Genomic DNA, 14,616 nt, shown 5'->3' on the forward strand with positions numbered 1-14,616 from the left:
AAAGAATATATGGCAGGTAGACTGTTTTAAGAATTTTGTGAAGAACTTTCCATAATAATGAGGGCAAGTGGCGTTGCTGACTAAATTTAATAGAATGCAAAAATCTCTACATGAAGATACAAATAATGAAGAAATAGTTTTCTAAATTGTTGTCACTTACCCAAAATACAAGTAATAATACGAATTGGATATATAAAGCATGATTCTAAGTTGAACCTCAAGAGAATTCGCTTTGCTTTACAAAATAAAAAATCCTGTTGGTAATAAGCACTACAAACTAACGATAAGCACAGGCCACATGCAAAGATACTATACTCCAGTTTATTGTGGGAATACATAATAAACAGGGAACCAGCATATAATGGAATACAACAATACTAGCTGTACATAAATTTCATAATAACAGAAACCAAATCCTAAACCCGAACTTTACACTGCACTGGATGTTTCATCTTTCCACGCGGCTCTACACGTGACTGTATTATCAGAAACACAACAAACTGGTTCGACTGTATTGCTTTTCCGCACACAGAGTAGTTACTTCTCTGTGTTTCCGCAAAAATGTATTTAAAAGTATCTGCAGACTAGACCATAAATCAGAAGATTTAATAATGATATAAACAGTATTTCTTTAAAGAAGACATAATTTCTCGTTATTTTTTATTATTTTTATTTTTATGCCAAGACAAACCTTGGTTAAATGACGCTATGAAGAGTAGGTGTATATGTGGAGTGTGAATTGCATATTATAGGGTCATTCTATCGTCATATTCTATACATATTTTACTGGATGAAAAACCAGATTTGCCTCACGGCGAAACCATCGTAACTCAGCCACCATGTGAAAAAAAAAAAAAAAAAAAAAAACAGATAGTAACATTCCCCCCGCCCTGAGGAGATTCAAAGCTAGGCTTATTTTAAGTGGTGTAGATGGAGAGCAATCGTCACCAGTGTGCTGCCGCAAGGCAGCTTAGTCAATTATTACACTGCTCGACAAAATTAATGAACCACATAAAAAACGTGGTGTAATTTGTGATGCTTGCGATGAAGATGATCAAAATTTGGTATAGTGGTGTACCATAGAACAACGATGAAATGAGAAGAGAGCGAGAAACTTCAGACAGGTATAAGACACAATTATATGGGTTGTATAACAATTCCTAAAAAGGTCACGTTATAGAAGTCGATCCGAAAAGCTTGTAAATGTGGTCATATGACATCAGTACGGCGTATGATCCCCTCCAACAGCTAAACAGGCCGACGGCGGTGAACTATGCCCGATATAAAGGTGTCTATAAGATTCTGTGGCAACAAATCTCATTTTTCGACCAGCACAGACCTTAGTTCACCAAGTGAACCAGGAGTTGGCTGTAGGCGTGCAACGCAACGCCCAAGGGCGTCTCACAGAAGTCTATGATCCTGCTGGCCACAGTAGTTGTTGGATATCTTCAGTTTCAAGATATTACTCCACCACTAGAGCTCTATGTGCAGAGAGTGGCGTTGTTGTGCATAAGCCTCAGGCTTCCTTGCACCATATGGCTCATAATAATAAAATCCCAGCCCTAAATTATGCCTAAGTAAAATAAAAAAAAGCACTGAACAAAATAAAAGAAAATCTGGGCCAACTGCAACCCAAAAAAAGTCGCACATAGGGTTCGAGGATCAGTTCTCGGTACCTCTGCGCAGTTACAGCATCCCTATCAAAAACATAAAGAGGGGCCGTTAATCATTATTCTGGAAATTGCATGTGCTATTTGATCGATTTGCCTGTTTTGCTGGAAGAAAAAACCTTGCTATCTATGTCTGAGACTAACTTACTCAGTGATGGAGTGAAAAAGCCCATTAAAGTTCCTCGCGTCATCGACGGGATTCAAACCCGGGTATTTTCCACCCAGTGTGGGGGAGGATGGTGACAATACCACTATGCTCCCGGTGCAAACGGGGTTAATAGGATACCAACCACTGGTTTCCTTGCGTAGAGCCCACTTGAACTGAGTCTTCTTAACACAGTTCTTTTGAAAATGTTTTCACCTGTTACTGCAGCAACCTCAAGAGACAATGGATAACAGGATATTGTAGGGTTCCGTCTTCCTGTTAGACATAGCGGTCTGTTGTGGTGGACGTAGCCCTCAGGCGACCTTGGCTTACTCTTCATGAATTGATTTCTATCTCCTGAAACTGCTTCCAAATGGTTTTTTTATTAGGGTCATCCATAATTGATTACATCTACTCATGTGTTTGTGTCTGTAAATTGCGTGTGTTCTCTAGTCGATTTGCCTGTTTTGCTGGGCGAAAAACCCCAGAAACTGGGGTGGGGACCTTGCATCTACGCCTGAGACCGACGAAAACCCCAGGGGCTCACATCTGGTGAGTATGGGCTTGGTAAACCCAGGGTCCTGAGCTGGATATTATCATTCTTCTCCTTCTTGGTGATGCCTCTCTCTCTCTCTCTCTCTCTCTCTCTCTCTCTCTCTCTCTCTCTCTCTCTCTCTCTCTCTCACACACACACACACACACACACACACACACACACACACACACACACACACACACACACACACACACACACACACACACACACACAGGGGAGTAACTCGGGAATTTTTTTTTTTTTTTTTGGCTGGTGCAGCATAAGCCTCAGGTTTCCTTGTACCATATGGCTAATAATAATAATAACTCAGCCACGGAGTGAAAAAAGCCCATTAAAGTTCCTCGCTTATCAACGCGATTCGAACCCGGACCTTTTCCATCCTGGTGTGGGGAGGATGGTGACGATACCACTGTGCTATCCCCGTAGACTGAAACTGCTTCCGGAGTGCTAAGACGGCATTGCGTGACACATTAAGCCAACGTGCCACCTCCGATGTTGACTTCTGCTTTTATTTTAAATAAGTGAACAATTGCACACAAGAGGTAGTAGCAACAATTTTTATGAGCGTTTTAAACAGCAAGTCGAGTGAAGTTGTTTTTAGCGAGGTCCGGATTTTTCCCGGAAACTCGGAGTTTTCATCAAAATATACTGATTGATTGGGTCGGGGTCGGACTGTTTAACAGAGATCATCTTAGTTGTTTTATAACCAAAGCCACGTGGAATTAGTTATATGTAAGCTGCCGTCACTGCGACATTATTGAGGGAGGAAGATCAACTATGCAACAGCAAGAGAAAAGTTTGTAAGAGTTCTATCTCGACATGAAGTATTTATGAACTTCGACCAATTACGGGAAAGGAATCTAAGCCTTTTCCACCTTTTGATAGCAGCAATGCTATCCACTCCCTACTCACGAGAGTGTACTGTACACCTGGGGAGTGGTTTTAAGTGTCACGAAGAAAAGTTTGTTTGAGTGTAACAAGCATTCAGATCGTCCACCAAGTCCTTCGGGTAATGTAAGGAAAGGTTTTCGGTGAAATTCTCGAAATAATTCTGACAATCGCTTTTAGTCTGTTTTCGAAGACGTTTTCCTTATTGAACAGCTCTCGTATGTTTCCCTTTCTCAAAAATTCAGTGTTGCACAGTGGCATCCAAATCGATCGTAAATAAACGCAATTTACATAAATAATACACTGTCTAATTGTTTTTGCACAAAAGAACATTAAAAATTGCTTAGACAAAAATACAAAGGGTACTAGGAAAGTCTTGCAATACAGCTTTGTTTATTTAATTTTTTCAAAGTAATTTCCTCTACATTCAATACACCTCTCCATCCTCCGAAACCAATCTTTAAACCAGTTCTGCCAAGTTTCACTAGGGAGTAAAGCACACTCGTTGTCCCAAGCCCGTAGAAGGTCCTCATCACTGGAAAACCGCCTCCCTTTTAGCTTCATTTTCACATGCGGGAACAGTGCAAAGTCGCAGGGAGCAAGGTCTGGTCTGTAGGGAGGGTGCTCGAGAAGTTTCAGTCCTGTCGTGGTCAAATATTCGGTGCAGGCTTTGGCGCGGTGAGCTGCAGCATTATCGTGATGGAGGTACCAGGTGTCCATTCTTGACTTTGGCCGCAGGTTCTTCATAGATCCAATGACTTTAGGCAGGCATTGTTCAGTATACCACTTAGCTGTGACTGTCTTCTGCATGTCCAAAACGACACGTTCCACAATTCCACTCGATTTGAAAAATACAGCTATCATTTTCTTCTTTACAGATCGGGATTTTCTGAAAATTACGGGTGTGTCGTCATCATCAAAGACCCAAACTTTGTTTTGAGCCTTGGTCGGCAGATCGTAATAGTACAGCCAAGTCTCGTCACCTGTCACGATGTTGTTCACATACCGAGATTGTCCCTTATCAAACTTTTTTAACATCTCCCTGCACCAAGTCACACGTCGTGTCATCTGCTCTTCAGTCAGTTGATGCGGCACCCAGAGAGAACAAAGTTTCTTCACGTGCAAATGATCTTGCAGAATCGAACGAATTGCATTTAGGCCCAAAGTATCCTCTATCTGTTGGTAGGTCACTCGCCTGTTTTCGTCTAGCATTTTCCTCACAGCAGTAACGTTTTCCTCCGTAACTGACGTTCGTGGCCTTCCCGGCCTCTCAGAATCCTCCAGAGTGAAATTTCCCCTTTGGAATTCTCTATACCACCTGAATATCGTTGTACGATGTGGACAATCATCATCTAGTGCAAGAGTCATTTCTTCTAAGCACTGGTCTATGGTTAAACTACGCACGAAATTATACCGCAAAACTGTCCTTATCTCATTTCGTGACCACGATGCCATCGCAAGCACTTTACACTCTCACTACTAATGAATAACTGAGCCCATCGACTTGGCACGGCGGCTACTATGCACGTATGAACATGTCTCAACATGCAGCAACAAGCAGCTTCCTGTGATTCATTGTTGCGTCATATTGCAAAACTTTCCTAGTACCCTTTGTATGTGTGAGCTCAACAATATACCCACTTTAAGCTGGTATAAATAAGTATAAATCCCTCTTGGGTTCTCCTTAGCACACAACCACAATCAAGTTTCAGGAGAACAGTGATCTCAATAAGAAATGCTACAGGCATTGCTATCTATATATTTTTTTCTTCTTTTTTTTTTTTGCCAAAGAAACTAAGACTGAGACATATTTTATCTGTAAACTGCATGAATTCTAGGGTTGGCTTGTCTGGATGAAAAACCTCAGTTACTATGAGGTGAGGGAATGTCCACCAGAAACAAACAAAAAAAAAAACATGAAAATTTCTTGTCCAGACAGGATTTAAACCCAGATGTTTTTCATATGTGAAAGGACAGCAATCATAGCCACTCACAACCCAAGAGTGGCTACTGTAGTAGTTTTTCAGTTTTGGCAAATAAGGCCATATTGCTCCATATATATACCATTTGTAAATTGCATGCATTCTGCGGTCGATTTTCTGTTTGATGAACAAAAAAACCATACTACCCTTGCCTGAGAAAGACTAACTCAGCCACCTTGTGAAAAAGGTCCATAAAAATTCCTCACATCATCAACAGGATTTGAACCCAGGTCTTTTCCACTGGGTGTGGGAAGGATGACGATTCTACCCATGAGGGCATCCAATATAGTCTAAGTGTTCCTGAATTGCTAATCCATGGAAAAGTTTTCCAGTGTTTGAAAATTTTATTGTCATGTGCCCTCTGAAAGTATAATTTAGATCTACCCTAGAACTAACTCATCTGCCACTGTGTAATACAGCCATAAATTTCATGTGTTCTCTGGTCAATTTGTGTGTTTTGCTTGATGAAAAACCTGAATTTCTGGTGGTGGTGGGGAGTAACCTTGCAATCCATGCTTGATACCGACTAACTTAGCCACGGAGTGAAAAAAGTCTATAACAGTTTCTTGCATCATTGGTGGGGATTTGAACAGTCCTTTTCCATCCAGTTTTGGGAAAGTGATCGTAACCACTGAGCTACCCACACAGACACAGAGTAGTAAGATACAGAGCGGACACTGCTCAATTACTCCCAGCGCCATCGTTGTATGAACATGGAACTAACGCAGCCATCAAAACCAAGAGTATTAATGCGCATGCCCAATGCTAATGAAGCCGTTACTGTATTTGGATTTGGTTAGTGTTAATGGAGCAAGTTCAATTTGCATTGCTTTTTATCGTTATTATAATTATAAATGTAGTTATCTCTGACATCGTGGATAGAAAGAAGTATTTCTTTTGTAACAAAGCTGGAGTGGATTCCACCGATTTCCAAAAGAACATTTTAGGTATTTTATCTTAAGTTAATAATTGATACAACTGTGAAATATTTAATGAAATGTTAAAAAAAAACTACTGTTAATAGCTAATTATTAACTAATTCATAACTCATTACATTAATATGAATAATGTATTGATATTAATCAAAGTAATGGTGTATCGAATAACCCAAAGAGTACTAATGCGCATGTCCAATGCTAATGAAGCCTGTATTTGGATTTTATTAGCGTTAATGGAGCGTAGCAAGTTTGATTTACATTGCTTGGCTGCGGCGGCTGAAGGGGCACCGTAGCGTAGTGGTCAGGTGCATGGGTGCATAAGTACATGTGCCTTGAGTGACTGGGGTTCAAGCCTGTGACTGCTGAATACGGTGCTGTTTCTTGTATTCTATCTTGTGAACACCTCTGACCGTTTATTTATTAATTAAATAATTTAAATCTAGATATTTCTAGATGACAGCTCCCACTTGTTTTAGTCTAGTGAACTGTCCACAAGAAAGTCCTAAGCATGTTTCAGTCTGTATCAGTATCTTCCTTAAAACTCCAATATCAAAATTATCTGAATTTTGATGCTAGAGTTGTAAGAAAGATACTGATATCTGTATTAGCAAAGGAAGCAAAACTTATCTCAGTAACGGCATGGAATATATATGTCACAGCATCTTTACAGTTTATGAAATCAAGGATTGTATTAAAGACTGTGACACACTGCTTTATTATTACTATTATTAGTTTATTTAGTTTTGTTCCTTGTACTGGGCATATAAGTTTTTAGTCTTGCTTTTAATTTTATGACTTAAATCAACATGCCTTTATATATATAAGTCTGTATAAATATATTGAATAAAGTATGCATAAATGGATGTGAAAATTATACCAAGTGCCAGTAACTAGAAGGGTGAGGATAGCTGAAAAAGAAGTGTAGTAGATATGTGAAAGATGAAAGAATGTTAATATCCTAAAAGTTATGATGAATTAAGAAAATTATGGGCTGAATTACTAAGCCAATAGAAGGTGGGTGAACTGTAAAGTAAAATTAGTACAGCAAAATACCAATAAAATAAAAGTAGTACAGCTGTCATCATGTATTGTTTCAGCTGACATTAGATCAAGCACATTTGCCTTACCTGTATTCGACCATTATCTAATGACAGCTATTACTGGCACTTTGTGTAACGTTCACTTTATGCATACTTTATTCAATATATTAATAAAACTTATACTCTTGCATCCTTTAATGCTTGCACTTTTTGGTGCATCTGTCATACCTGACTTAATCTCATTTACTGAAACCATTTCATCAACTGAATACCTTTTTATCCTATATAACTTTTTAAACATTACCTTTAATGGATTACATTTAATATTCATTTATATATATATATATATATATATATAGTATTAAGAAAATAAGTAAGGGGTGGAGCATAATTGTAGCATCCTCTTCACACTTTTTCATACTATAAAATATATATGAAAGAATGCTTAATTACTTTGTTAAAGAAAATAACTAACTCAGTAATAAGGCAGTCAAAATTCAGTGACAGATAATTGTTCCAAATTTTCCATTGATTCCAAATTCTTTGTATTTTTGTGTAGTATAAAAAAAAAAAAAAAAAAAAAAATATATATATATATATATATTAGTGGCCCTGGTTAGCAGCTAAATGATGCAGAGTTCATTTCATAGGATGCCAGGCCTAAAATAATAAATAAAGGAAAAGAATTAAATAAAAATTAAAACCGACATCAAAAGGAGTTCAGTTCATCAAATCAAAACCTAAAACAAGAGTTGAGGCTAGTCAAAGTGACCAGATGTAGATTTATGGAGTTAAGATGAAATAAGTAATATTTTAAAATATAATGGCCAGACATTGGCTAAAATGCAGCCTAGAAGGAGATTAAGATGACAGTCATGCGTGCCAGTTGCAATAAACATTAATAAATAAAGAATTTATATATATATACTACTGTACATAAAATTGTGGGTAATTATAGCAGGTTTCAGTACAGTGCAACCAGTGCACCTGTCTCACTGTACTGAAACCTTTTATTATTATATACCTGAACCCAGTAGTGTGTATATAAAATTCTGTATTTATTAATGTTTATTGCAACTGGCACATGACTGTTATCTAAATCTCCTTCTAGGCTACATTTTAGCCAATGTGTGTGTACATTGTATCAAAAAAACCATTAAAAATGTTTAAAAAAATTGCTTATTAAATTATTATATATATGTGAAAACATAAGCAAACTCCCTCTAACATATTTTTTCATCACTTTATGCCCTAACAAAGCTATGGAGCAAAACTGAAAATCTCTCAAGAAAACTTCTCACAAAGAGCTCTCAAATATAATTAGCCCAAAGCTTAATACTTAGAAAGCCTACACAGCAAACAGCATTAATTTCTTTAATGTTTGCAATGTGTGGTAAAACTACAACTGTTTATACACCCATTAATATTAGTAATCCATGGAAAAAGTAGCTGGATTAAACTTGCTTAAGAGATCTTGGTGTACATTAAATCACATCAAAATAAGACATGGTAGAGGTGGGTATTTTTTTTTTTTTAATGATGGGGATGGAATAATTCATGAAGCAGTGATTGCGGTGCTCCTCCCCAAATTTCTCACATTACTTTTGAGTAACTTCTCCATGCATTTCCAGCACCATTAATGGTTATTCACTCAGCAACCTGAGAGAACAAGGACTGGATTAAAAATTCTGACTGCAGATTGTTTTTTAACTGTGTATAATTTTTGTTGCACTAGCATTCAGTAAATTTATATAATTGTTTAATTTTATATTTTTAATTAGCATTAGCAGAGGCATATGATGCAAGAAAGCAAGCTTATGCAGCATCAGCCAAAAAATAAAATAAAATAATCTCGTATTAATCTTGTTTATACATTTTATTCTTGTATTTTTTTTATTTTTGTTTATAACATATGCTAAACCAATTAATAAATACCAAACTGTCTTCTGTAATAAACTTAAAAATAATTTCAGCAAAATAATCATATCAGATTAACCTTTATTCTTAATTTTTGAATATTTTACCCCTATAAGATTGGGCATATTATAACTACAACACATCAAGTTTGAAGGAAATTTTGGAAATCATCTACAAAAAGGCTTGGCGAGACTATTCTTGTCTCCTCTGCAAAACGTACTTTCAGTGTTTGATAGATAAAATGTGATAAGTTGAAACAGAATTTAAAATAATTCAAATAAAGAATGCACCTGACCATCATAGTCCCATCTCAATATGAATCACAAAGCCTCAGTGAAAAGTAGTAGTAGTGGCATTTGATGCAAGAAAGCAAGTGTATGAGCTTATGCAGCATCAGCCAAAAAAAAAAAAAAAAATCACACCATTCCCTCCAAATGCTTGTCCAGTTCCTCCTTAAATTTATACAACCTATCAACTTCCACAACGACAGATGGAAGTTTGTTCCAGCAATTAACCACCCGCTGGCTAAAGGCAAATTTCCGCACATCTAATCTACATCTCTCTTTTCTTAATTTGAATTTATGCCCCCTTAGGTTCGTAATCTGAACAAGTGGAAGGATCCCATCAGAATTCAGCGTGCTCAACCCATTCAAGGCCTTATACACCTCAATCAGATCACTGCGCAGGTGCCTAGTCTCCAGCCACTGCAATTTGCAGAACTTAAGCCTCTCTTGGTAAGAGAATCCCTTCATTCCCCTCACCAATCTTGTTGCCCTTCTCTGTACACGCTCAAGTAAATCTACATCCTTCCTAAAATGAGGCCTCCAGACCTGTACGCAGTACTCAAGGCGTGGCCTGACCATTGCCTTATACAGAGGGATAATCACCTTTTCCCTGCTAGCAAAATTCCTATATATCATTTACAAAACCCCATGACCTGCCCTGGCAGCCTGTCTGCATTGCTCAGAAAACTTCATATCTGACTGCACAATTACTCCCAGGTCTTTTTCATTTTCTACCACCTTAAGTGTGGTACCACACAGTTGATACGTTTCTCTGGGGTTATTCTACCCATATGCAGTACTTTGCATTTGTCAAGGTTAAACTTCAGTTGCCACTTCTTAGCCCATCTGCCAAAATTATCTAGATCCTGTTGCAGTAGCACACTGCCATTACTGTCATTAACAACCCTGCCAACCTATGTATCATCTGCAAACTTCGACATTAAGCCTGATATACCTTCATCAATATCATTGATAAATATACAAAACAACAGTGGACCTAACACCGAACCCTGTGGGACTCCACTAATAACATTAGTCCAAGAAGAGCAGCACCCATTGATTACCACCCTCTGTCTTCTCACACTTAACCATCCTTTTATCCATTGTAGCAACTTACCCTTAATACCATTCTGCTCCAATTTGTACAATAGTCTTCCATGCGCAACAGTGTCAAAAGCTTTCCCGAAATGCAAATATATGATATCAAAATTATTTTTTGCATCCAGTTCCTTTGTAACCACATCATAATATCCTATCGAATGTGTCAGACAAGACTTTCCCTTAACAAACCCATGCTGTGTCTGAATTATTGCTGCAGTCTTGTCTAGATGATCCTGCAATGCATCTTTAACCAGTGACTCCATTATTTTACCCGGAACAGAAGTTTAACTGGTCTGTAATTACTCGTGTCACCCTTCGATCCCCCTTTGTGAATTGGGGATACATTTACACATCTCCAGTCCGTGGGAACGTCCCCTAAGTCCAAGGACGCTCTCATAATTATGGCTAAGGGTTTGCTTAGTTGCTTTGCCACCTCCTTTAATATAACTGGATAGATCCCATCCACCCCAGGTGCTTTTCTTATGTTTAACTTCAACAATTTCTCCTCCACTTTGCTTTCAGTTATTACAAAATCATTAAGTACCCTGCTACAATTTGAAAACCTTCTGCCATTTTCAAACATTAATAATTCCTCATGTGTGAATGTAGATGCAAAATACTCATTCAGTTTGTTTGCTATCTGAGCAGGATCATCAACAGTTGAATCATCGATGTCAAGTGGACCAATCAGATTCATCCCCTTCCTTTTAGAGTTTATATAAGTAAAGAAATCCTTACTGTTTTTCTTAGCATCTTTTGCCAAGGATTTCTTGTAATCTGCCTTCGCCTGCCTAACCTCCTTTGTCACCTGATTACAGACTAGCTTATATCTGCCATAGGCTTCTGAGTCGCTTGATAATTTATATGCATCCCATGCATTTTTCTTCTCTATTACGAGTCTCATTAGTTCATTAGATAACCATTTAGGCCTAAACCTTGAACAATATTTCTTAATAGGTATGAAACGTTTAGTAGCTTCCACGATTAATTCCTTGAATGCTTCCCACTTAGAATTTACTGTTGGTAACATTGTCAGTTGATCCCACTGTACAGAATTTAAACTGTCGGAGACCACTGTACTCACCTTTTCGGAAGCAAAAACCCTTTCCTTTACCCCTGATGGTAATTAAATCTTTAAGTAAATCCCACATCAGTACACTGTGATCACTGCCACCTAGTGGTTCCTTTATCTACAAATTCTTAATACACGAATGATCACTGCTGATAACCAGATCAAGAGTATTACTTTCTCTGGTTGCCTCTCGAACATGCTGCTGCAGAAAACAATCATCCAATAAATTCACAAAAGTCTAACTAGTGTGTGAGTGACCAACCCACAAGTTCATCTGGGAAGTTAAAATCCCCCATTATAAGACATTCTGATTTACTAGCCCACTCTATTTCTCTGTACAATTGTTCATTGTATTCATTCGAGTCATTAGGCCTATAACACACTCCTACTCTTATTTTTGCTTTCGCAGTGCTTATGTCACACCAAACTGACTCAACAGTGCACTGTTCATCTATATCAACTGGATGCACTTCTTTTGATTTTATGTTTTTCTTAATTAATAGCATAACACCTCCTCCCTTTCTATCCTTTCTGTACACATTGTACTCCCCAAATTCCAGTTCAGCATTCCTTATATCTGTGTGACACCACGTCTCTGCTATCCCAACAATATCCGCCTTTGATGTCTTGACCAACACTTCAAATTCATCATATTTATTTACTATACTTCTAGCATTGGTATACATGCAAGCATACATGCTCCTACTCCTATTCTTAGTTACCCTAACACATCCCATATACCCACCTATTTCAGGATGATTGCCATCCGTCCCTGAAACCCCCAACACCCCACGCTCCAGGTCGCTACTTATTCTAATAGAAGCTTATTCTAATAGAATAAAAAAACCAAATGTGTTTAAGCTTTAATAAATTAAAGGGATATCCTTTCTTTCACTAGTTAAATAAATTAGAAGACATGCACTTAAATTAAAGATTAATATTGTAGACTGTATATAACAAAATTCAACATATTAACTATTGGAATAAGTAACTCGTAATCTTGTAGAACTAGACAGCCTATGTAAATTTAAGGAAGGGTTGGACAAATATGTGGATGCAACCAGATGATTTTTTTAAGCTGATGCTGAATAAACCCAGATCAACACACCAGTTTGCCTTTATTAATACTAAATTCAGGGTTTAGGAATTACTAAAATGATATACCCCTTGGGTTTTTCACTTACCAAAGCCTTGTGCGGCATAAGGCAATAATTTTTCAAAATTCAAAATGAATAAGAAGCGATTTCATTCGCAAATAAAAATAATTTTGTTATTGAAAATGAAATTTATTCTGTTAAGAAGAATAAATTATTTATTCTTCTTAGCAGAATAAATTAAAAAATTATTAGTTTATCACTTTTATTCAAAATAATTATTTACTGTGTATGGCACAATTACAAACTAGAAGAAAAAAAACATTGTCAATTACAATTTGAAGAAATGCATTTTTTTGTTAAGCCCATTCATTCATTTACAGTTCTTATGGCTGATGCCATCCCCATTTTTTATTTATTTATTTTTTTTTTTTTAACAGTACATGACAAGTGTGAGTGTGTTACTGCATCCAATTCATCTGTAAATTTGTCTTTGGCACAACCCTTTTCTCAAAAATTTCATCAGTAAGTTATTATGATTTAGGCAGATTGGTAATGGTGGCAAAGGAGAAGGCTTTAAATAGCAGCAGAAGATGGTAATGACATATTTTACTTAAAACATTTTTTTTATTTCCAGATTAGCTAATTTCTGACCTTCACTATAATGAAATGTAAACAAAACAGTCAATGAAGAAAGAAGGAAAATGATATTCTGCATTTTCTACAATACAAAAATAAACAATTAATCAAAGAGTTCAGCTAAACCATATAGTATGTGCAACATACTACATGTATGTGGAGGAGCAGGTTATAAAAACTGTGTGTAATAATTTATTTGAAGTTCAAATAAGAATAATGAATGATGTCTTCTCCAATGAATAATAATTAACCTAAATAGCAAATAAATTAATAATGAATGATTAAACTAGGAAAAATTTTTATTCTAATTTTTATTTCAATAAAAATACTCAAATAATGCTAAAGTCTGGCCTTGAGATTCTTAATGAGACAGGAACCTGACACACAAATCCTTTCTGTAGTTGGGTGGTCAAGCATGAGGGTACAAATGTACCCTCATGAGTGACCATGGTTCAAGTTCATGTGAATACTAAATATGGTGCTATCATATTCAATCTTGTGTACTCCTCTAACTACATGTGTCCTGAAGTATAAATAAAAAAAAATTTTAATTCTATTTCATATTATGACATTTTATTTTGATACTTTGAAAGTGTTAGCTACAAAAGAGAAAAGATGGCCTTGGCATACAATTGCAATCCTTGTATATATCCTTGGTATGCATGTATATTTTATATAATTTGCAAGATGAAAACGTTCTTCATTCTAACTTTTATTAACTGTAACATAACATTTATTACATATTTACATGAACAAGTTTTGAAAATTCTTCCATTCTCATTCTCTTAAATATACATTAACAAAATCCTGCAATAGAAGTTTTTTGAATTTTTGATTTCTGTTTGGCTGTGGGTAACCGTAGAGTCTCTCCAATCAAAATACCTGCATCTTGAGATGGTGGTATTTCATTTGGATCATCTGTTTGGCTGTAAAAGTTGCTTAACTGAGAGGAAGATGGTACCTGAGACAGCAAAGTTTCCTCAGGATTTTTACTAATTGAACATGAAGGCTCTCCTACAGTATAATTTGCATCTGTCATGAAGGGACGTTTTGAAACTGATCTTTGCACATCATTGGGGGTTGAAGAATATTGGGGTATAAGTACAGAATTCAGCATTTCTTCTTCTGCAGTTCCTGAGCCAATCTGATCACCTGTTTCATTCTCATTCTGTGCATATAAAATAATACAAATTTAATTAAGTAATGATGATGATTTTATGGGGCTAAAGATAATGCTAAGGTAAAAATGAGTAATATAATTATTGTCTCTCTGCTTGCCTGTTAATTTAA

At 36.6% G+C, this 14,616-nt stretch overlaps 2 protein-coding genes across 2 annotated transcripts in view; both read right to left on the reverse strand.

The window, feature by feature from the left end:
* Positions 1-455, reverse strand: part of Dolk (Dolichol kinase) — an 86,843-nt gene extending 86,388 nt beyond the window's left edge. The window contains exon 1 of the mRNA XM_090369082.1: positions 161-455. Coding sequence (XP_090225208.1) covers positions 161-338 — 178 coding nt within the window. The 5' untranslated portion in view covers positions 339-455. The remainder of the gene's footprint in view (positions 1-160) is intronic.
* A 13,563-nt stretch (positions 456-14,018) lies between these two features.
* LOC150091599 (uncharacterized) overlaps positions 14,019-14,616 on the reverse strand; it is a 118,593-nt gene continuing 117,995 nt past the window's right edge. The window contains exon 13 of the mRNA XM_090384815.1: positions 14,019-14,494. Coding sequence (XP_090240941.1) covers positions 14,123-14,494 — 372 coding nt within the window. The 3' untranslated portion in view covers positions 14,019-14,122. The remainder of the gene's footprint in view (positions 14,495-14,616) is intronic.

This window comes from Mastigoproctus giganteus, chromosome 1, assembly GCF_048544385.1.
Source record: "Mastigoproctus giganteus isolate SK-2022 chromosome 1, ASM4854438v1, whole genome shotgun sequence".
In the NCBI taxonomy this organism is placed as follows: domain Eukaryota; kingdom Metazoa; phylum Arthropoda; class Arachnida; order Uropygi; family Thelyphonidae; genus Mastigoproctus; species Mastigoproctus giganteus.